The sequence below is a fragment of the Pseudophryne corroboree genome, chromosome 6 (genome assembly GCF_028390025.1).
Source record: "Pseudophryne corroboree isolate aPseCor3 chromosome 6, aPseCor3.hap2, whole genome shotgun sequence".
Lineage (NCBI taxonomy): Eukaryota > Metazoa > Chordata > Amphibia > Anura > Myobatrachidae > Pseudophryne > Pseudophryne corroboree.
Window position 1 is genome coordinate 749,809,641 of NC_086449.1, and position 23,544 is coordinate 749,833,184.

General features: G+C 46.4%; 1 protein-coding gene across 2 annotated transcripts in view; it reads left to right on the top strand.

The window, feature by feature from the left end:
• TBC1D9B (TBC1 domain family member 9B) overlaps positions 1 to 23,544 on the top strand; it is a 181,268-nt gene that overhangs the window by 153,479 nt on the left and 4,245 nt on the right. Inside the window, exons 17-21 of one of the 2 annotated variants that reach the window (XM_063928532.1) lie at positions 10,874 to 10,939; positions 17,444 to 17,515; positions 18,508 to 18,558; positions 18,967 to 19,026; positions 19,466 to 19,575. In XM_063928532.1, the coding sequence (XP_063784602.1) occupies positions 10,874 to 10,939; positions 17,444 to 17,515; positions 18,508 to 18,558; positions 18,967 to 19,026; positions 19,466 to 19,575 (359 nt within the window). The remainder of the gene's footprint in view (positions 1 to 10,873; positions 10,940 to 17,443; positions 17,516 to 18,507; positions 18,559 to 18,966; positions 19,027 to 19,465; positions 19,576 to 23,544) is intronic. The other variant, XM_063928533.1, reaches the window with a different exon arrangement.

Here is a 23,544-nt window from a genome sequence, read left to right on the forward strand (position 1 = left end):
AGACTTGAGGCTGTAATTGCTGCCAAAGGTGCATCAACAAAGTATTGAGCAAAGGCAGTGACTACTTATGTACATGTGATTTTTTAATTTTTAATAAATTAGCAAAAATCTCAAACATTTTTCTCTAACGTCCTAGTGGATACTGGGAAATGTAGTTACCATGGGGTATAGAGCGGGTCCACTGGAGCCTGACACTTTAAGAATTTAATGGTGTGTGCTGGCTACTCCCCTCTATGCCCCTCCTGCAGACTCAGTTTAGAAAATGTGCCCAAGGAGCCGGGTGCATTCCTTTGCTCTCCAGAGAGTTTTTTTCGGAAATTTATTTTAGTTTGTTGTTTTCAGGCAGCACTGGCTGGCAACCAGTCTGCCTGTGTCGTTGGACTTAGGGGGAAGGTCCGAACCAACTTCCTCAGAGTTAAGGGTTCGTATCCCCGCTGACAGGACACTGAGCTCCTGAGGCGCTTTTTCTCAGGCCCCAGGGTGTGACCCCACGACGGCAGCATGCCGCCACACCTAACAGATGCCGAAGACGCAGTGCGGTGAGTACAGACACCGGGGTCCTGTTAGCGGGTCCCCGGTGAACATGGCGCTTTAAAGGGACAGCGGTCACCCGGCTACGGGCTGCGGTGCCCGTTGTGTACCCCACACTGGTGTTATCTATAAAAAAGGGTTACACACACTTTTTTACACATTATGGAGTATAGCCAGTATAAATAAACTTGAGGGACCGCACGCCATTGAGGGGACGGGGCTTCCCGGAGAGTAGGACCAGAAGCTCATAGGTGCCATTTCCTGCTGCTGCAGTGTACAGGCTGCATGCAGAGACTGCTCCTCCACAAGACCCACTGAATCACCAATTGTACTGGTACCAGGGGGTTTATAGAGAAGGGGGGAGCATATAGTCAGTGGTTATACTGCTGTGAGGTAAATTACACATATTGCTATACCCACCGGAGCGCTGCTCTGATCTGAGGTTTGTGTGCTGGTCCCAATTCCTCTCTGTGTCGCTCCATTCAGGGTTGTCTGGGATAAGTGTGCTATCTCACTAATACTGCACTGTGGGGGTCATTCCAAGTTGTTCGCTCGCTAGCTACTTTTAGCAGCCGTGCAAACGCATAGTTTTGCTTTGGAAGTGTGCTAGCGCCTTTGCAGCCAAGCGCAGCAAAAACATTTCGTGCAGTAGCTCTGGACTTACTCAGCCCTTGCGATCACTTCAGTCTTTTTGGTGCCGGAAATGACGTCAGACACCCGCCCAGCAAATGCCTGGACACGCCTGCGTTTTCCCAAACACTCCCAGAAAATGGTCAGTTGACACCCATAAACACCTCTTTCTGTCAATCACCTTGCTTTCATCTGTGCGAATGGAATCTGCACTAAATCCATCGCCCAGCACCGATCCTCTTTGTACCCGTACGACGCGCCTGTGCATTGTGGTGCATACGCATGCGCAGTTTTGCCATTTTTTTAGCTGATTGCTGTGCTGCGAAAATCGGCAGCGAGCGATCAACTCGGAATGACCCCCTGTGTTTCCTCATTAACGCTGTATTTTCTGCTATAGCATGTCTGAAAATAAGTCTGTGTGTACTTCATGTAAGGCTAGGATTGCACCTTCCTCACAGGGGTCTGTAATGTGTACAAAATGCTCTTTACCTTCACAGGGTAGTAATTTGCAGGAACCTGAGTTGATGGAATTATTCAAGTCATGATTACTAACATAAATTGAAATTCAGAGTTAACAACTGCTAAGCAGGAAAGGCAATCCCTGAAACTCTTTCATAACGGCTGGTGACCACAGACTGGCTCCTCAGCCCCCCCTGGTGGTCTCTCATAAATGTACTTTCCCACAGATATTACAGTCTGACTCCTATACTGAATTTCCAGAGTTGGATGAGAGAGATTTAGAGGTGGACGAGGATAACTCCCTGTCTCCGGGAGTTGAAGCCCTGATTTATGCTATTAGAGAGGTCCTCAACATTCCAGATAAGGAAGCAGAACCAGCAGAGGAATTGTTTTTTAATGTGAAACCAAAAGTCCTCTGCAAACTTCCCCGTTTCTAAGGAATTCAATTCCCTTTTTAAAGACGCATGGATAAATCCCGTCAAAAAATGTATTATTCCTAAACGGGTGCTAAATTCCTTTCCCTCCCCTACCGAGGATAGGAAAGGCTTGAAAAACCCACCAACAGTGGATACGTCTTTGTCCAGGCTGTCACGTAAAATTGTACTACCTGTACCTGGGGCTATCTCTCTCAAAGACCCAGCTGATCACAAAATTGAGACTACACTCAAATCGATTTATACTGCAGCAGGCATAGCCCAACGCCCCACCATAGTTTGTGGCTGGATTTCTAGAGCCATTGTAAAATGGTCTGATAATATTATTAAGTGGTTTTATACACTACCTCTGGATGAAATCATTATACTGTTGCAACATATCCAAGATGCTGCAAATTTCATGAGTGAGGCTGTTAAGGAACTAAGGGGTATATTTGAAAGCTGCCGTCTGTCGTGGAATTCAACTTGTCGAATAGTACGTGAATCGGCTATATAGCTGCCGATTCACGTACTTTTGAGTGAAATGGGGCCAAATTCAACAGGATTTGGCCCCGTTTCCGACCATCTCAGTCCGACATAAAAAAATGTCGGACTGAGATGTGGGACCCGAGAGGAGGAGAGGTGGGAGAGCGGCGGGGAGACGTGGGAGAGCCGCGGGCATACAGGGGAGAGCAGCACTACAGCACAGTGCTGCAGGAGGATGTGTCACAGCCGCGCCGCTCACGGCAGCGTCCACCCGGCTCCAGCAATTGAGGTCACGCTTGCTGGAGCCGGGTGGACACTGCCGTGAGGTCTGGCGGTTGTGAGACATCCTTCTGTAGCGCTGCTCTCCTCCGTCTGCCCGCGGCTGTCCCCGCTGGTCTCCCCCCTCTACTCCGCTCAGAGGTCTCATCTCAATTCGACTTTTTTTAAAGTTGAATTAAGATGGGATTGAATAGGGGTTGCCGGATCCATTCCAACAAATGCATGTCGGAATGGATCCAACCCTAATTGAATATACCCCTAAGTATCATTAATGGCCGTACTACTGCTATGACAGGGTGTGGAGAACCTTCCTTTTACAGGTGATGCCTTTTTGGGGAACAACTGAACAAGTGGATATCTCAAGCGACAGCGGGTAAATCTACATATCTACCATCTGCTCCGCCTCCTGCTAGACGTCCCTATCCTGGGCCCTCTCTGCAGTTTTTTTTGTGTGGCCAGATTCAGAGGCAGAGCCTGAGGTGCCTCCAATGCTGCTAGAGGAACTCACGGTAAGTCCCGTAAACCAGCGGCTGCTGAAACTTCGGACCAAACCTCCGGATCCTCTCCCACGAAGCCCTCCACGTGATGGTTGGCCCCAGCAGCAAGGCAACTTTCAGGTAGGTGCTCGCCTTCAACACTTCGCCCACATATGGGCAGGGTACTGCCGGGATCCTTGGGTGAGCAATCTCGTATCACAAGGATACCATCTGGAATTTCAGGAAATACTTCCTCTCAGATTCTTCAAGTCGGGCTTACCAGCTTCACCTGTAGCAAGATTTACCTTGCAATAGGCAGTTCAAAAACTACTGTCAACAGGAGTTGTTGTCCCTGTACCTCCTCTGCTACACACAAAACGATTTTACTTAAGTCTTTTTGTAGTTCGAAGCCGGACGGCTCTGTACGGCCGATCTTGAACCTCAAATCCCTGAACCTTTATCTTCGAGTGTTCAAATTCAAGATGGAATCACTAAGAACAGTGATATCAGGTCTGAAGGAAGTGGAGTTTCTAGTATCCCTGGATATCAAGGATGCATACCTGCATATCCCAATATGGCCCCCTCATCAAGTGTACCTCCGGTTCGCTGTACTGGACCACCATTTCCAGTTTCAGGCCTTACCCTTTGGTCTCTCCACAGCTCCAAGGGTATTCACAAAAGTCATGGCAGAGATGATGCTGCAATTACAGATGATGGGTGTCAACATAATCCCATACCTGGACGAACTCATGATGAAGTCGGTGTCCAGGGAACAGCTGCTGCACAGCATTAACTTGACTACTTGTCTGCTTACAGATCACGGATGGATCCTAAATTTCCAGAAATCGCACCTGGAATCGTCTCAGAGAATTCAGTTCCTGGGAATGATCCTGGATAAGGTGTCTCAGAAAGTATACTTTCCAATGGACAAGGCCTTGACTATTTAGGCTATGGTCCGCTTGGTGCTAAAACCACGCAAGATCTCAGTTCATCTTTGCATTCGCTTGTTGGGCAAGATGGTAGCCTCCTATGAGGCAATTCAGTACAGCAGGTACCATGCACGGCCGTTCCAGCTGGATCTGTTGGACAAGTGGTCAGGATCTCACATGCACCAGAGTATAACCCTGTCGCCGAAAGCAAGGATCTCCCTGTTATGGTGGCTACCATCTTGTGGGGGGTCGGAGTTTCAATACCCATTCTTGGACTCTGCTAACAATGGATGCCGGCCTCCGGGATTGGGTTGCTGTGACCCAACGGGCCCGGTTCCAGGGGAAATGGTCAAGTCAGGAATCTGCACTTCCAATCAACATCTGGAACTCATGGCAATTTACAATGCTCTTCTGCAGGCCTCATACCTCATTCGGAACCAGGCGATCCAGGTGCAGTCTGACAACGTCACGGCAGTGGCGTACATAAACCGACAAGAAGGAACAAGAAGCAGGGCCGCAATGCGAGAGGTGTCAAGGATACTCCTCTAGGTGGAAGCCAACACAAGGGCCATCTCAGCCATATTCATTCCAGGAGTGGACAACTGGAAAGCAGCACGACCTCCATCCGGGGGTATGGGGCCTTCACCCTCAGGTATTTCAACAACTGATTCACCGATGGGGTTGTCCACAAATAGACCTGATGTCTTCTCGTCTCTGTTCCAGAACGAGTGACCCGCAGGCATCAGCGGTGGACGCTCTGTCAACACAGTGGACTTACCAGTTTGTGTATCTGTTACCTCCAATTCCTCCTAGTCCAAGAGTTCTAAAAAGACTCAAAAGGGAAAGAGTTCATGCAATTCTAATTGCTCCAGATTGACCTCGACGGGCCTGGTATGCAGACCTCCTGACCTTGTCTCTGGAGGAACCCTGGTCTCTGCTGCTAATCAAGGACCTTCTTCAACAAGGACCGTTTGTCTATCCAGACTTACTGCGGCTACGTTTGACGGCTTGGAAGTTGATAGAGATTTTAACTAGAAAGGCTCTCTTATCCAAGGTTGTTTCAACTATGGTCCAGGCCCTTAAGGTGGCCACATTCAAACATTACCGTATCTGGAAGAAATATGTTTCTTGGTGCGAAGGTAGAAAATATTCTCCTGTGGAATTTCAACTTGGCCATTTTCTACTTTTCCTGCAAGCAGGTGTGGATAAGGGCCTACGATTAGGCTCCATCAAAGTTCAGAATTCGGCTCTCTCTATCTTCTTCCAGAAATAGCTAGCGGTACTACCAGAACTACAGACCTTCCTAAAGGGTGTTCTGCACATTCAGCCACCCTTTGCCCCTCCCACGGCTCCGTGGGATCTCAGTGTGGCCGTGACCTTTCTCCAGTCGAACTGGTTTGAACCCTTGCATAGGGTAGACTTGAAATATCTGATGTGGAAGACAGTCATGTTGCTGGCCTTAGTCTTCGCAAGACGTGTATCAGAATTGGGGGCCTTATCCTATAAGAGCCCGTACTTGATATTTCACGAGAATAGGGCGGAGCTCAGGACTGGCCCACAGTTTTTACCGAAAGTAGTGTCGGCTTTTCACGTAAATCAACCAATTGTGGTTCTAGTGTTGTCTGACACTTCAGTTGCTCTGAAGTCCCTGGACGTGGTGAGGGCTTTGAGAATTTACGTCAAGAGGACTGCTAGTCACAGGAAGTCTGACTCGCTTTTTGTCCTTTATGATGCTACCAAAATTGGTCATTCCTGCTTCCAAGCAGTCCATTGCTCGTTGGCTCAGGTTGACCATTCAACAAGCCTATATTACGGCAGCTCTGCCGCTGCCGAGTTCTATCCAGGCCCACTCCACGATGTCGTTGGGTTCTTCCTAGGAGGCTGCCCGGAGTGTCTCGGCCTTACAGTTGTGCTGGGCAGCTTCTTGGTCTGGTTTGAACACGTTCGTAAAAACATTCTACAGGTTCGACACCTTGGCCAGAGATGACCTTCAGTTTGGTCAGGCGGTTTTGCAGGGGTCTCAGCACTCTCCCACGCGTTCTGGGAGCTTTTTGATGTCCCCATGGTAACTACATTTCCCAGTATCCACTAGGATGTTAGAGAAATTAGGAACTTAATACCTACCGGTAATTCCTTTTCTCGTAGTCTGTAGTGGATACTGGGCGCTCGCCTCAGTGCTTCGTTTTCCTGCTTACCTGGTTGTAAGTGTTCTTGGTTGGGTCTGCTGTTGCTTTCCCTGTTCCATGTTTGGTTAGCATTGCTATCCTTCTTATAGTTAGCGTTGCTTTCCTTTGTTCTGGTTAGCTCTGCTATCTTTGTTATTGTTGTGTGTTGGTTCGTTACCTCACTGCTTTTTGTGTTTATATCCTTCTCTCAAAGTATGTCCGTCTCCTCGGGAACAGTTTTCCTAAATTAAGTCTTCATGGGGGCATAGAGGGGAGGAGACAGCACACACTATTAATTTCTTAAAGTGCCAGGCTTCAGTGGATCCGATCTATACCCCATGGTAACTACATTTCCCAGTGTCCACTACTGACTACGAGGAAAGGAATTACCGGTAGGGATTAAATTCCTATTTTTTTCACGTTGTCATTATGGGGTATTGTGTGTAGAATTTTAAGGGAAAAAATGAATTTATACCAGTTTGGAATAAGGCTGTAACATAACAAAATGTGGAAAAAGTGAAGCGCTGTGGCTACTTTATGGATGCACTGTGTGTGTGTGTGTGTGTGTGTGTGTGTGTGTGTGTGTGTGTGTATGTGTATATATATATATATATATATATATGTGTGTAATATACTCCGGCACTCCCAAGAAAAATGAGTGCAAATGTCTGTGTGCTCGTGCTTTTTTTGACTACTCCTCTGTTGCAAATGATAGCAAACTGCATGTCACTCCAGTGGACCAATGTCCCTTTATTAATTGCAATATAAGATACAAGTCATGTACACATGTAAGATGCAGCCTGGTAAAGTACGTGTAATGTAGCCTGTAATGAACTCGACGGCTCGTTTCCGGACCTATCATGGTCCTGTCATCAGGATAGAAACAGTGCTTCTGTGGTCTAGCATGACTACTGTGTAGCATAAATGGTGATACATTTTTACTTATCACCATTTATGCTACACAGTAGTCATGCTAGACTACAGCAGCACTGTTTCTATCCTGATGACGGGACCATGATAGGTCCGGAAGCGAGCCGTCGATTTCATTACAGGCTACATTACACGTACTTTACCAGGCTGCATTTTACATGTGAACATGACCTGTATCTCATATTGCAAGTAATAAAGGGGCATTGGTCAACTGGAGTGACGTGCAGTTTACTATCATTTGCAACAGAGGAGTGTATATATATGTGTATATATATATATATATATATATATATATATATATATATATATATATATATATATATATATATATAAAATCATACATACTCAGCAGTCGTCTAAGTAAATGCCAAAATGTGGACTGTTAAATCTCCAAAATATTGCAATAAATTGACAAGCTCACCAGCCACGTCACGTTTATTTAGGAGATTTTTCTCCAAATGATATACACTGCTCAAAAAAATAAAGGGAACACTTAAACAACACAGTGTAACTCCAAGTCAATCACACTTCTGTGAAATCAAACTGTCCACTTAGGAAGCAACACTGATTGATGATCAATTTCACATGCTGTTGTGCAAATGGAATAGACAACAGGTGGAAATTATAGGCAATTAGCAAGACACCCCCAATAAAGGAGTTGTTCTGCAGGTGGTGACCACAGACCACTTCTCAGCTCCTATGCTTTCTGGCTGATGTTTTGGTCACTTTTGAAAGCTGGCGGTGCTTTCACTCTAGTGGTAGCATGAGACGAGTCTACAACCCACACAAGTGGCTCAGGTAGTGCAGCTCATCTCATCCAGGATGGCACATCAATGCGAGCTGTGGCAAGAAGGTTTGCTGTGTCTGTCAGCGTAGTGTCCAGAGCATGGAGGCGCTACCAGGAGACAGGCCAGTACATCAGGAGACGTGGAGGAGGCCGTAGGAGGGCAACAACCCAGCAGCAGGGCCGCTACCTCCGCCTTTGTGCAAGGAGAAACAGGAGGAGCACTGCCAGAGCCCTGCAAAATGACCTCCGGCAAGCCACAAATGTGCATGTGTTTACTCAAACGATCAGAAACAGACTCCATGAGGATGGTATGAGGGCCCGACGTCCACAGGTGGGGTTTGTGCTTACAGCCCAACACCGTGCAGGACGTTTGGCATTTGCCAGAGAACACCAAGATTGGCAAATTTGCCAATAGAAATAGGGGAGGGGCGGGTAATGCTTCTCCTCCTGGAAGCACCGCATTACAGGAAAGAAGATGCACTCAATAAACTACAGCTCCCAGCAGCCCTTAGCGCCTGAATGCTTCGGCGCTAAGGGTTGCTGGGAGCTGTATTTTATTTAGGGCGTATACTTCCCTGTAATGCGGCGCATTGGGACACCAGCGCTAACAATAGTGACTGGCTGGCAGAACTGACTGACTCGCTGAATCACTGTAAAAGGTGAGCGTGCAGTGTCAGTGTCCAGACATTACCCTCCGCGATATCACCCACTCTATCCGTTACATTAGCCATCTCGGGGCTTCCAGGCCGCCAGGTCCTGTGTTGCGGAGTCAGGGCCTCTGGGGATTTGGGCACGGCTGTGGCGGGGAGGCACTTCTGTGACATCACGCGCAGAGGATGCTCCGGGGCTCAGAGAGTATGCGGCGCTGGGAGGGCTATGAAAGCTGGGCTGGGATTGACTTAATAAGGTGTGGTAGATTGGCACAGGGACATTTTGACAGTGAGGTGCTCCACTGTAGCATGTCAGTCGGCCCTCACGCACCTTTATAGCCAACGTTCACCTCTCACATCAATAGCACATGGTGCTTCACAGTTTCCGCGTTGGTTATTCGCAATGGTGCTGTTTGTCCAGTCACGATACACCTTCACCACAGCAGTACGCCAACAGTCCACAAACTGCGCTGCACCCTTGGCCCGAAAGCCGATAATCACCCCTTTTTGCAACTCTGATAAATCACCCCTTTAACCCTTGACAGCAACGAGTGATATGTGTGCAGACGGACTATCACACACCTTATGTACCCACCAAGCCAGTGCGCGACACGTTCGGTACTTCATGGGCTACATGTTGCTGACGTCAAATATATATAAATGATGCTCTTGGCAATAAGGATGTGTACTGAGGTCATGAGTTCTATTCCCAAACAAAGCTTTATCTGTGTGTTATCTTCCACACCCATTCTGTTTCTGCTGACGGGTATAATAATTTTAGCTCGCACCCAACCCTTTACGCAGCTAAACCTGATTTCTATGGACACGATATGCGCAATAACGGGGAACACTTTAGAAAGGAGATTGGGCCTGATATATCATTTGAATACCGCCATTGAGTGTAGATGTAAAGGGATTGTTGTAATTTCTACCTCCATTTATAGCAACTAATGGACCTAATTCAGACCTGATCGCAGCAGCAAATTTGTTAGCTAATGGGCAAAACCATGGGGGGGTCATTCCGAGTTGATCGCTCGTTAGCTAGTTTTAGCAGCCATGCAAACGCTATGCCGCCGCCCACTGGGGAGTGTATTTTAGCTTAGCAGATGTACGCATGTGCGGCCGAGCTCTGCAAAAACAGTTTGTGCAGTTTCAGAGTAGCTCTGAATCTACTCAGCGCTTGCGATCACTTCAACCTATTCGTGTCCGGATTTGACGTCATACACCCGCCAGCGAACGCCAAGCCACGCCTGCGTTTTTTCAGACACGCCTGCGTTTTTGCAAACACTCCCTGAAAACGGTCAGTTGACACCCAGCTACGCCCCCTTCCTGTCAATCTTCTTGCGGCCGTCAGTGCGACTGAAAACTTTGCTAGAACCTGTGCAAAACAACAACGGGATTTGTACCTGTACGACGCGCGTGCGCATTGCGGTGCATACACATGTGCAGAAAAGCCGTTTTTTAGCCTGATCACTGCGCTGCGAACAATGGCAGCTAGCGATCAACTCAGAATGACCCCCAATGTGCACTGCAGGGGGGGAAGATGTAACATGTGCAGAGAGAGTTAGATTTGGGTTGGGTGTGTTCAAACTGAAATCTAAATTGCAGTACAAAAATAAAGCAGCCAGTCTTTACCCTGCACAGAAACAATATAACCCACCCAAATCTAACTCTCTCTGCATATGTTATATCTGCCCCCCCCCCCCCTGCACTGCACATGGTTTTGCCCATTAGCTAACAAATTTGCTGCTGCGATCAGATCTGAATTAGGCCCAATGTCTTGCAAGATTCAATATTACATATAGTGTAAAATGGCTATTCTCAGAATGGCGACACAGAAGCAGAACTCAACGGTTGTTTTCAGCGTAACTTCTGTCTGTAAAACAACCTGGTCCATTGTGATTTGCCTGAAATTGCGCAACATTTTCATTCACCTGTAACCTAGCCTCCTGCTGTTGTGTGATAGCTAAGAGTCTGCTCATGAGAACCAAATTCTGCAGTTACCTACACATTGTATAAGTTTGCCTTCTGTTTCCCTTAGTGCAGGGTTCATGTATTGTACAGCTAGTATTAGCTTGTAGCACGTCTTAAAGTGTTCTGGTATGGGAAACTAACATTATATACTATTCCTATTTCAGGTGGAATGTATCACGGTGATATGACGGAGAAGCTGAAGTTTCTGTACAAACTGCACCTGCCTCCTGGTAAGTAGGGGATGTTTAATGTCAGTAAGCCAGTTACACTTGTGGAAAGCTTATGTACAGTATATACAGTATGTGTGTGGTAGGAGGGCAGGAGGCTGCACTTTTGTGATTTTAAAGGGTCATGTAGAGTCACTGTTTTTTTTTTTTTTTTTTTTTTTTTTACAAACCGCGTTTTTTCAGATTTTATTAATTAAACACTTATTTCTCCATCAATCTGGGGGGACGCTGCGCACTAAGAGGTTAGAGTGTGTGGTATGGAGTTTGGCACACAATTTATTAAAAGTGACTCCTCCCCCCTCTAACTCCTCCCATCTACAGTCTCTCCACAGATCCAGCCCCAGTTTTCATTTTGTGCCTTGGGGAACAGGCACAGTTTTTCTTTGCTGCTAGTTTTTAGACAGGTTTTCGTTTCATATTGGTTTTTAGGTATGCTTAGTCACAGGCGACAATCATGTTGTGAGGATGGATAGATAGATAGATAGATAGATAGATAGATAGATAGATAGATAGACGGCTGTGCGCCTTGTTTCTCACTCACCCTGCCTCTAGAAAGTCACCATGCCAGCGCCCTCAGGGGCTTTCTTTCACCAAACACAGCACTGAGGAGGCGACTATTACAGGTGGGACAGGCAACCTGCTCTGGCAGCGTTCGGTCGTGGTCCTTCACTAATTATCTCCCTCAAAGCTCACCAGGGTAGTTAACAGCGGCCGGGATCGCGCCACTGGGTGGGATGTCAGAGGCATACACACCACTGCTGTTAACCCTGCTGCTGTCATACAGACAGTGGCGGGACCACAGCGGAAGGGAAGCGGGAGCCGCGGTCGTCCCCTAAGGCGAAGGCGGTCTCAGGCTTCCCACCATGCTCTTTCCGCTCTGGCAGCCTTACTGCGCAGATTACTAAGGAGGAGAGAGAGAGGATTTTAACACAGCCTAACCCACCCTAAGTATACAGGCGGGGATTAGGCATTATATGTGTTAAGGGTTAGATCAGTTCTCTGCATCAACCTATTTATAGACCGTTTACACTTGGTGGTACCTTACCCTGTTTATTACACAGAGTGCATAGCTACAACAGTTGTTTGCCTGTTTACATACAGTGTATTTACTCCATGGCCAGTAAACCAGACAAATCTGCAAAAGGGAAGGCAGGTTGAGTAGTTTACTTTGCATGTTCCCAATGTGGCTCCAAATTCCCTAAGGGTAGCACGGACCCAGGTACCATCTGTAGTTCATGCTATGGGACGCCTGTTGTGGAGCAACTGGGTGGCTCCACAGATCAGTCTATGCCTATGTGGGCAAGAAACATGGTAGATGCCATAGCTGACCTTCATCAATCCAGATCGGGTACAGCTTCTGGGGAGTCAAAAGAACCCCCTTGGACCAGATCTATGGGTAGGTGTCTCTCTGATTTGGCACAATCCTTAAATAAAATTATGACCTCTTCAGAATCCAGACCTACAAAACGGTTGCAGACACCGCCAGCTCTAACCTTCCCCGGGGAGGAATTTGATTCAACTGAGAGTCCTTTGGGGGAAGGTGAGGTGGATCCTGAGTGGGAAGACACGTCTGCCTGGGAGGAGGAAGAGACGTCCACCAGCTTAGGGGTTCCGTTTGTTGATAGAGGCCATCCGCCAAACTCTTAACCTTCAGGAGGTGGCTGTGGCAGACATTTTGACCTCGCTATTTAAGCTACAAAAGAGACAGGTTGCTCTATTTCCATCATATTGTCATTTTGGGGATATTTTGAAGGAAGCCTGGCTTAAACCAGACTCAATATTTTTGGCTCCTAAAAAGCTGAGATATTTGTATCCTTTTGCTGAAGAAGATCCAAAATCTTGGGAGACACCTCCCAAAGTCGATGCCCCTATTAAGCATCTGGCTAAAGCAATGGGTATTCCGTCTGAACAGTCGGTGTCTTTAAAGGATGCTACCGATAGGAAGACTGATGCAGTCCTTAAAACTATTTTTACATTCTCGGGAATTTCTGTACGACCTATTCTTGCAAGTACTTGGGTCCTTAAGGCTGTGGATGACTGGCTAGCAAGAGTGGTTACCGCCATGCAGTTTGATGATCCTTCTGAAGCTATTCAGTTAGCAGAACAAATTGCAGAGGCACTTGCTTATGCTGGCGAAGCTCTTTTGGATTCTGTCTCTCTCCAGTCACGGGTGTCTGCTCTGACAGTAACGGCTAGAAGATCACTCTGGCTTTGTGCGTGGAATCTGGACTTTGATTCAAAGCAGACCTTGACAGCGGTTCCCTTTGAAAGGGAATTCCTATTTGGCTCAGAACCTACCAAAATCATTTCTAATACCACGGAGGGCAAAAGTACCTTTCTTCCGATAGCCTCTCAAAAGCCAAAACCTACATGGTTTCGGTCTTCTGGCACCCAGGGCAAAGGCAGCTTCCAGTCCTTTTAGAATTTCTCTAGATTCACACACAGATGAGCATTCAGAGGTAGAGATAACCCATAGACTTTCAGTCAACTCTACCGATAAGCCTGACGCATAACGGTTCGAGGCTTCAAGGGGAATCGTTGGTGGTTGGGGCCCATCTACTTCAGTTCAGGGAGCAGTGGCTCCAATCAAACCTAGCTCATTGGGTGATTGGGGTTCTTTCTCGGGGATATATTTTAGACCTCGAGGAAACACCTCCCAACTGATTTTTCATCATTCCACTTCCTTACGATCCTGTCAGGCGCCAGGCTCTAATTCGAGCAGTTTCCTCGCTTTTAGAAAATGGAGTAGTTCTTCAGGTTCCTCCTCACCAACAAGGTCACGGATTTTACTCATCTTTTTCTTGTAAACAAACCAGACGGTTCCTTTTCGCCCAATTCTCAACCTACAGTAAAGTGTCTATATCCATATCTTTCGATGGAAAAGTTCAAAATGGAATCCATTCGTTCAGTTATCAGTTCCATGGAGGCAAACAAGTTTTTGGCTTCCATAGATATAAAGGACGTGTACTTACACGTCCACATTTGGAATGGTCACCAACACTTTTTGTGGTGTGCAATAGGTCCTTGGCATCTTCAATTTCAGGCTCTCCCATTCGGCCTGTCAACGGCACCTCGAGTGTTCACAAAGATAATGGCTCACATGGTTGCGTTATTAAGATGTCAGGGGGTCAATGTTACTTCATACCTGGATGACCTGTTACTGAAGGCCCCATCAGAGTCGCTTCTTCACCAACACTTGACACTCACCGTAGACACCCATCGCTCCTTTGGGTGGATAGTGAATCTATCCAAATCATCTCTCCTCTCCTTCCACCTCAGGAGAGGATCTTTCTGGGACTCCTATTCGGCACCAGGAAACAGAAGGTGTTCTTACCCCAGGACAAAGTTCAGGATCTGCAATCCCGGATTCGATCTCTGTTACAGTTACCTCTAGTTTCAGTTCTCAGATGCATGCAGGTGTTAATGAAAATGGTGGCAGTACCATGCTAGGCCTTTTCAGGCTCAACTTCTCAGATGTTGATCGTGGACGGGACCAAATCTAGACATTCAGCTTTTTCGATTGTCGGTTTAGACCAGGCAGTCTCTTCTGTGGTGGCTTCAGACTTACAACCTGTCCAGGAGGGCTCCCTTTACCATTTGGTCCTGTATGGTGGTAACCACGGACGCCAGCCTCACCGGTTGAAGGGTGGTGTTCCAGCCTCATAATTTCCAAGGCCTCTGGACCAATCGGGAGTCGTCACTTCAGATCAATATTCTGGAATTGAGGGCGGTAAGATATGCACTACTCCAGGTGCAGCTGCTTGTCCAGGGTCATCCCGTATGCAATCATTTGAACAATGCCACCGGAGTGGCTTACATCAACAAGTAGGGCGGAACTCGGAGTTGGAGAGCCATGAGAGAGGTATCACATATCCTCATTTGGGCAGAGTCCCGGATTCCAGCCATTTCTGCAGTCCACATTCTGGGAGTGGAAAACTGGGAAGCCGATTTCCTCAGCCGCCACACGGTTTATCCAGGTGAATGGGAACTTCATCAGGACGTGTTCTTCCTGCTAGTGTCTCGGTGGGGACTCCCGACATCGACCGCATGGCATTCCGTCTCAATAAGAAACTGCATCGGAACTGGTCTCGATCCCAAGATCCTCAGGCATCGTTGGTCGATGCCATGACAACTCCTTGGAGGTTTCGGCTTGGTTATGTGTTTCCACCGATTCCCTTGATCCCACGGCTGCTTCAACAAATTCACCGAGAGGGTCTTCCAGTCACTCATCACGCCAGATTGGCCTCAGCGCCAATGGTACACACTTCTACGCAGCATGGTGACCGAGGAGCCTTAGCGTCTACCACGGTGTCAGGATCTGCTCCTTCAAGGAGCTTGTCTCCACCACTATTTACCTCGACTGGCTTTGACGGCATGGTTCTTGAATCCTGCATTTTAAGATCAAAGAGTTTCTCTTGTGCTGTAGAGAAGACGATGCTCCAGGCTAGGAAGCCAGTCACGTTGCGAATTTATCACAGTTTGGCGTATCTACATAGCTTGGTGTGAACAACAAAAGGTTGCTCCTGGAATTTTTCGATTGTCGCACCTTTTGTCATTCCTTCAGGACGGCTTGACGAAGGGCCTTCGTCTTTCATCACTGAAGAGTCAGGTTTCGACATTTTCCGTTCTGTTTCAGAAGAGATTGGCTACTTTATCAGAAGTCCAGACATTTCTCCAGGGAGTTTTGAGGATTCAACCTCCTTATGTTCCTCCTTGGGACTTCAATTTGGTTCTTACGGCTCTTCAGAAGCCTCCCTTTGAACCTCTGGACTCAGCTGAGTTACGTTTTCTCACTCTTAAGGTAGTGTTCCTTTTGGCTATTGCTTCAGCTCGGCGGGTTTCTGAGTTGGCAGCCCTTTCTTGCAGACCACCCTTGCTAGTGTTCCATGAGGATCGTGTGGTTTTGCATACTAAGCCCTCCTTTCTGCCAAAGGTGGTTTCTAAATCTCATCTAAATCAGTACGTTGTTCTTCCTGCCTTTGGTTCCAATTTAGCTGCTGAAAATCGACACTTGGCATTATTGAATGTTGTTCGGGCTTTACGCATTTATCTTTCCAGTACGGAAGCTATTCGTCGTACGGATAACTTATTATTTCTTGTTAACGCTCCTAAGCCGGGTTGACCGGCCTCCAAGAATACGGTGACTCATTGGGTCACGTCCGCTATTCGTCAGGCTTATGTTTTATCTGCTGTTACAGTTCCTTTTCCATTGCAAGCTTATTCGACTAGAGCTGTTGGTGCTTCCTAGGCTGTTCGCGGAGGTTCTTCTGTTGAGCAACTGCAGAGCGGCGACTTGGTCGTCCGTGCATACTTTCACAAAGTTCTACTGTTTCCATATGTTTGGTATGGAGACTGCCTCTGTTGGGCGAACTATTTTGCAGGCTGCTTTGCCGTCCACTTCTCCCTCCTCTTGTTAGCTTGCTTTGGGATTTCTCCTTAGTAAGTGCGCAGCGTCCCCCAGATTGATGAAGGAGAAAGGAGGAATTTTTACTCACCGTAAAATCTTTCTCCGAGTCCATCTGGGGGACGCTGCGATCCCTCCCTTTCTTTTTACGAGTCTGGTTTATTTGTTACCGGTTTATGCTGTCTCTCCCGGCTTGGCTAAACATTAACTGGGGCTGGATCTGTGGAGACACTGTAGATGGGAGGAGTTAGAGGGGGAGGGGTCACTTTTAATAGATTCTGTGCCAAACCCCATACCACACACTCTGTTTTACAGTGAGTAAAAAATCCTTCTTTTACCTGTGGTTGTAATGTTAGATTTATCCTTGAAAAGATATTTTCCTGAACCGTGTACCATGCCAGTTCTGAATTATTTAAGCTTATTCATTTCTGTGATCTAATATTGTAGTTCACATACATTATTACTGCTGTCTGCGCGATTCTGGAAGTAATAATAGGAGATATTGTGGTTTGGACCATGCCCGATTGCCCGCCCGTACATGCCAGGAAGATTTAATGAGCGACGGAACGATCACTGTTCCTTCCTTCCTCCTAATATGTAACAAGTCACATGCGATATCTTCCTCATTGCAGTACAAATGGTGACAACATTCTGGAGTGAATACAAGATACTTCTAATGTTCAATGGTGAAATATATAGGGGAATATGCACTCCTAACTGTAAATTATAGGGATAGAGCTTCTAGGACCATATAAAACCACACAGGTGCAGGCAGAGAGCTTTCATACATGTCATAAAACTCTGGAGACACTTTACATCCGTAATAGTATACACTCAGGGATTATTATTCTGTATACTAGAAGACTTTTCCTTATACTAAAGTAATGACATCAGACCTCCCTATTTGTACGGATGTTATTTACAGGAGTGATATTTATCAGTTGTTTGCACCAAAAACCTTTAGCAGATGTAACCGTCACTGCTGGTTGTTGCTGCCTGTCGCACTACATTCAGGTGTATTACGGTCCAGCACCACATCTACTCTAGAGTTTGCCTTCTGTCTCCCCATATTAGTCTAAGCTGCTGATTTTCTATCTTTATAGCGCTCAGTCCCGAGGAAACCGAATCTGCCCTAGAAGCCACAAGTTTCTTCACTGAGGACGTAACTCCAGAGAGTAAGTTGACTGAGCAATGATCTTGTGATGACGAATGTAAGGGATGTAAAGCTGAATGATATCCTAATTTTTGTACAGTGTTCACTTAAAGGGACTGTAAACTTTTTTTTATATTTTTTTTATTTTGCCATTCCATTACACACAGGTGCTGTATATAGGGCCGAATGTATAAAAGTAACATATACTGTATATTAGTAATCCATTTGTGTCCGAGTCACTACTTATCTCCTGCTAGAGTGCTGTACAATACTGTAGCTTGGGCGCTTGTTCTAATGGGGATAGGGTAAGACATCACGTTCAGCAGGGTCTGAAATGTGGTAGAGAGCCAACATCAATTCCCAGAAACATACTCAACCACAGACGACATGATTAGGTCTAGCACATATACCCCCGTATGCGAAGCACAAGTTAATTACCTAACATTTTAATCAATTATTACACAAATGGAACATTCATTAAATGGGCTTTGTTACTGTGACAAGTAGTCAGTTTCTTCACTCGACTGAGAGATCTGTGAGCTGTCAGGATCAATAGTTGAGTTCTTACAATCCCAGTTGATGATCATATGGTAACTGTGGCCTATTACTGTCCGTGGGATAAGGCAGAGAATGTGAGCTCATTTATTTGCCGCATTGCCTCTTAGAATTCTAGAGCCCATTCTCATGTTCTCGTTTCAGCAGAGCAGTTGGTTGAGGCTAGAGTGAGTTCTTTATGCTGTTTTATGTGCATTGGATAAACATAGGAGAGACAATAGCGCCTAGTGGTATAGACCAGCCTAATGATGAGTAATCTCTGCATTGTAGCCGCCATTAACCAGGTTATGCCACAAGACAGCGTGTATAGGTGAGGATGAGTCTCCTCCTCTCGTCATCCGCATGCCGTTCCTTCTCGGAAGTTACCTTTATTTGGTTTCCTCTCTTTTCTCCTCTCACCTTTCTTTCTTGTCCTTTTCCTGCCGTCCTCAACTTGTTCCCCTCTTTTTCTGACTGCAGTATCTCCCTATCTCTCCGAGTTGGATCTTATTCTCCAGAGTGAGTTCCCAGGTTAGTTTTTACTCTGTATGGGATTAGAGCACCCTGTAAGTGTGTAAATATACCATCTTACCACCGTGTAGGCACGGATGTCTTCATCCCTTAAATAAAGTGTAATGTACAGTAACAATTATTTTTCAATGATTGGCTTCCATCTGTTATAACCAGAGTAGATGGTACAGTCCCTTGTTAGACAGAACACAGTTTTTCGGGTTAAAGGGCACCTGTTGCTTAGATACAGTGGAGGTGTCTGTTTTGGTGACTGCACTAATGAGTGTAAATGATGACATTACTAATAGGATGCACGTTATTCGATCACCCACAACAGAGGTGTCCCCGGCTGCTTATAGGTGACAGGTGTTCTCGGAGAGGGATATTTATTCCTTTTCCAGTTTTACAACAGTTACAATTTGTTTTCAGACTTGGACGCTCAGGGCAGTGAGCCTGCTCTTGAAAATGAAGAACCCCAGGATAAAAAAGGTATTTATACAGTCTGTGCAACAACAACCGAAAAATACTTTTACACATTCAACTATTTATTTCACATTATCTTTAAACCCCATTTTTAAATTCTGTTGACAAGTGTCTCAGCCGGCGGTGCAATACCGCAGACTACCACTGGAGGGGGATAGCTCCCTGCATAACTCTATGTCCCCTGATGGCTGCTGACAATGACGACCACCGGGATCTGTAATGAGATCAGAGGCTGTCTCTGTGATCCTGGTCCCGGCATCTATATTGCCATCAGAGCTCACACTGCACGATATGACGGCAGAATTTGCCATATTGATGATTGATTCTGTTTCATGAAAACTAGGAAATGTATGTGGTTCCAGACACACCGTATACTGAGGACTTTTGTTGGATTATAGGAAGAGTGTGGATATTCAGTAATATAATGGTATTTACCCTGTTTTAGAGGAGAGGATTGCTGCCAGTGCTCCTGACTACAAGTATTACCTGCGCATGTGGGCTATTGAGAAGGAGCAGAGGAAAGAGACTATTAAGGACATGCCCAAGATGAATCAGGTGAGGGGTCAGCATCCTCCAGGCAGTTGTTCAATTATTGGTTAAGTCTGTTATCAGTATTTACTTTCTGTTCTACATATGCTGACCGCACACACTGCGATATTGCAGCTGATAATAGGGAGGTGGCCTGACATCACTGACCAGTAGCAATCTTGTCAGCAATTCAGATCATTATTGGCCACATGGAAAAGTGCCGTCAGCAGATGATCACTATTAGTGTGTGTGTGTGTGTGGGGAGGAGGGGGGATTGGGGGGGGGGGGGGGGGGTGTGAAGCTCTGAGAACAGTATTGGTGCCCGTACACTAGTGCAATTTTGCTGATTTCATCCGATTTCGACGCATCGGGCCAAGAAATCAGGTGAAAAGTGGCAAATCGCAGGTCAATCCGATCTGATGTGCGGTCCCATGCTCATCGGATCGGAGCCTGTGGATCGCAGAGGCTGCACTATAGATTTCTTGGAGGCGGCAGCCTTGGCTGAGATGGCATATGATACATCGTATGCCCAAAGGACTGCATACGATGTAGGAAGCTGCCGGGCAGTTCAAGGACAACGTATGCGACTTCTCCCCTAGGAGAAGTCACACTAGTGTATGGCCACTTTTAGAATTTCATGTTCTATAACAAGTTACATTTCCCTAATCTGCCATCAGAATCCAGTTCTAGAATATTGCATAACATGCCTGATTTCCATTTATTGGAAATTCCTATTCTGGATACAGCGTGGCTTTTCAAAACAATAATAATTTTCCCACTAAATCCTACTGTTGTCAAATTAAAATTGTTCGATCTCTATACAAATGTATATGATATTTTTCCCTTGTTATAGTAGCTAATTATAGCAAGCGGTTCATTGCAAAGACCCTGCCAACTCCATCCTATTTTGATGGTAGGATCAGGGGTTAAGACTGTGTGTGCCTGCATGCCCTCGGTGGCGTAGATGGAGTTTAATGCAAGGGATGAGGGTGATGAAAAGCATTTAGCGTGAAGAACTAGAATTGGGATGGAGTAGTGGTGAATCTTATTACATACACATGGAGAGAGATGGCATTCTTAGGGGTCATTGTAATTAAGGGCGTTATGCGGGCAATGCCCTTGATGTACATTTTAGTTTGCAGTCCCATACAGGTGTGTAATAGATTACACCTATTAGGGGCTACTGTTAGTGTGGCTGACGTTCGCGTTGTATCGCTTTCATCACTCCTAATTGAGCTGACCCACTAATATCATGATAGTAATTACCAGTTCTGATTTGGAGATGTACACACACCCGATAGTTTACGCACTTCTCTTATTGTTAGAGATCGTCACAAGCGCAGAATCTGTATTGCACATGCGCCCCTTCTACTTTGCTCACGGTCACCCCTTTGCCGATACATGATTGACTTACTGCAGTGTTGGGGGGGGGGGGGGAGTGGGGGCAGTGACGGACGTATTCGGATGCAGCTCTCTGATCTGCTGTTACGGCTGCAGACAGACGCCTCCTGCAGCATTTGCATAGTTCAGCACCGCTGGACAGCAGTGATGCTCGCTGCGTCCATCTCTGAATCAGGCATTTTTTAGTACTAGCCAGTGGTGGATTTCCCACTAGGCACGTGCCTAGGGTTGGCACTTGCTGAGGGGTGGCATACCAGGCTGGTGAAGCCAGGTGATTAATTTTTTTTTTTTAGTCAGTACGGTTTATTTTCACTATATCCTATTTTGCAACTGACGGGAGTGGGACAATGGGCAGCAAATTGTGGTCCAGGGGGTGGTAGTGGGGTGAGGCTGGGGCTGCTTTGGCGGTCTCGAGGCATTGGTCCCGAAATGAAGGGTGCAAGACATGACGAGGGGGGAGGGGGGGATTAATGTGCCTAGGGGCGGCCTGACTCCTAAATCCGCCTTTGGTACTAACCACTAATAATATTAACCGCTCCTTCGCTTTGTCTGCCTCTAGCTCCACCTCATCCCCTTCCATCCTCCCTGTTGGTGTCCCCCAGGGTTCTGTCCTTGGCCCCCTTCTCTGTACAACTCTTCCCTGGGTGCGCTCATATGCTCCTTCGACTTTAAATACCACCGCTGTGCTGATGATACTCAACTATACCTCTCCTCTCCTCTCCTGACCTCTACCCCTGTGTGCCCTCTCGGGTATCCAGCTGTCTCTCTGCCATCTCCTCCTGGATGTCTGAGCGCTCCCTGAAGCTCAACATGGACTAAAACTGAACTTATCGGCTTTCCCTCATCCACAGTCTCCAACCCAACCCGCACAATATCTCTATCACTGGTGACAACACAATCATCTCCCTCCTTCCCCAACTCAGCTGCTTGGGCGTCACTCTTGACTCCTCCCTCTCCTTTGCTCCCCATGTCCAATCTCTGGCTCAATCCTGTTGGTTCCAGCTATGCAACATCGCTTGCATCAGGCTGTTCCTCTCCCAGAGTGCGACTAAAGTTATTATCCACTCACTAGTCATCTCACAGCTTGACTATTGCAACATACTCCTCACTGATGCAAAGGCAATATGTGAAAGACAGATGACGTACCCCACTTACTTTGGGAGGGGGATTAATCCCACGTATCAAGGTTTCTTTTAAGCCAGTACCAGAAACAACGTCCAAAATACTTCAAAGCGGTTTATTTGAAAGAATGTCCATAAAAACAGCAATCAGATACTTTTCTATGTTGTTTTTCAACTCTCTGGTTCATACAAAGAGCATGCAGGTCTGATGTATTTGGACAAGGCAACTGATGTAATCCGGTTTTACACCAGTGCTAACATGCTAGGTATACTACCAAAAAGTGCTATCCCATGAAAAGTAGTGGATTATCTAGTCTAAAAACATACTATGAATAAAAGCTGATAAAAACTCACTGCCTGATATCACCAACGGCGTTTCGACCTCTTGGGTCTTTTTCAAGGTGTGATACCTTTACACACCTGTCCCTATCTTTTTTGATGTGAGTTTCGGTACGTTTACGAGCATAGTTGAATGGTGGCGAGACACTATCCTCATCTTCTATCAAAAACATCCCGGCACATTAGACTTTCTTTTTCTGGACACACATGGACTAAAAAATTATTTTAAAGCAATACCACTCATATATGTATATTATTTTCTTTTTTCATATTTACCATCTGGATTTTGTGAGACGTTTCAAAGAGTGATAAATCAGGAAAGGACACCCCAATACGTGACGTATAATATTTTATTCAATTGATTTAATTTGTTATCGCCTTTGATCCACCACCTCATCTTTTTTGTATAATATTGTGTAATCTGCTATTTGGACAGATTGAGGATTAAGATTGGGCTGCTAACTAGTTGCGCCAGGAATCCACACTATTATCTGTTTTATTGTATACTCCTCACTGGCCTCCCACTCTCCCATCTCGCTCCACTCTGATCTGTTCTCAGCTTCGCAGCTAGACTTATCTTTCTCTCCCATCGCTCCACAACTGCCATTCCCCTTCAACAAAACCTGCACTGGTTCCCATTCCCCTACAGAATCCTCTTCAAACTCCTCACCCTCACATACAAGGCCCTCTCTAACTACACTGCTCCCTACATCTCCAACCTCATCTCCCTATGACTGTCGCCTTTCCTCTACCCTGGTCACTGCATCGCATGCGTGAATCCAAGATTTTGCACCCACTGCTCCCTCGCTCTATTAGACTCTACCCGACCCTGCAAAACTTCAAACGGGCACTGAAAACTCACCTGTTCATCAAAGCGTACCCTTCCGCATAACCTAGTCTTTGAGTCTGCTCTCCCAACCTCATGCCTTGGCCATATCTGCCATCTCTCGCATCCTGCCACCAGGCCACCTTCTGCTTGCTTGCACCTCATGTCACCTGTCTGTCTCCCCCCTTCCCCTAGATTGTAAGCTCCTTGAAGCAGGGCCCTCTTCCCTCTTGTTCTCACAGCCCTCTTCTCTTGCACTTCAATTACAGCTCTCTCCTACTCAGTGACTGTCTATACCTAAATTTCCTT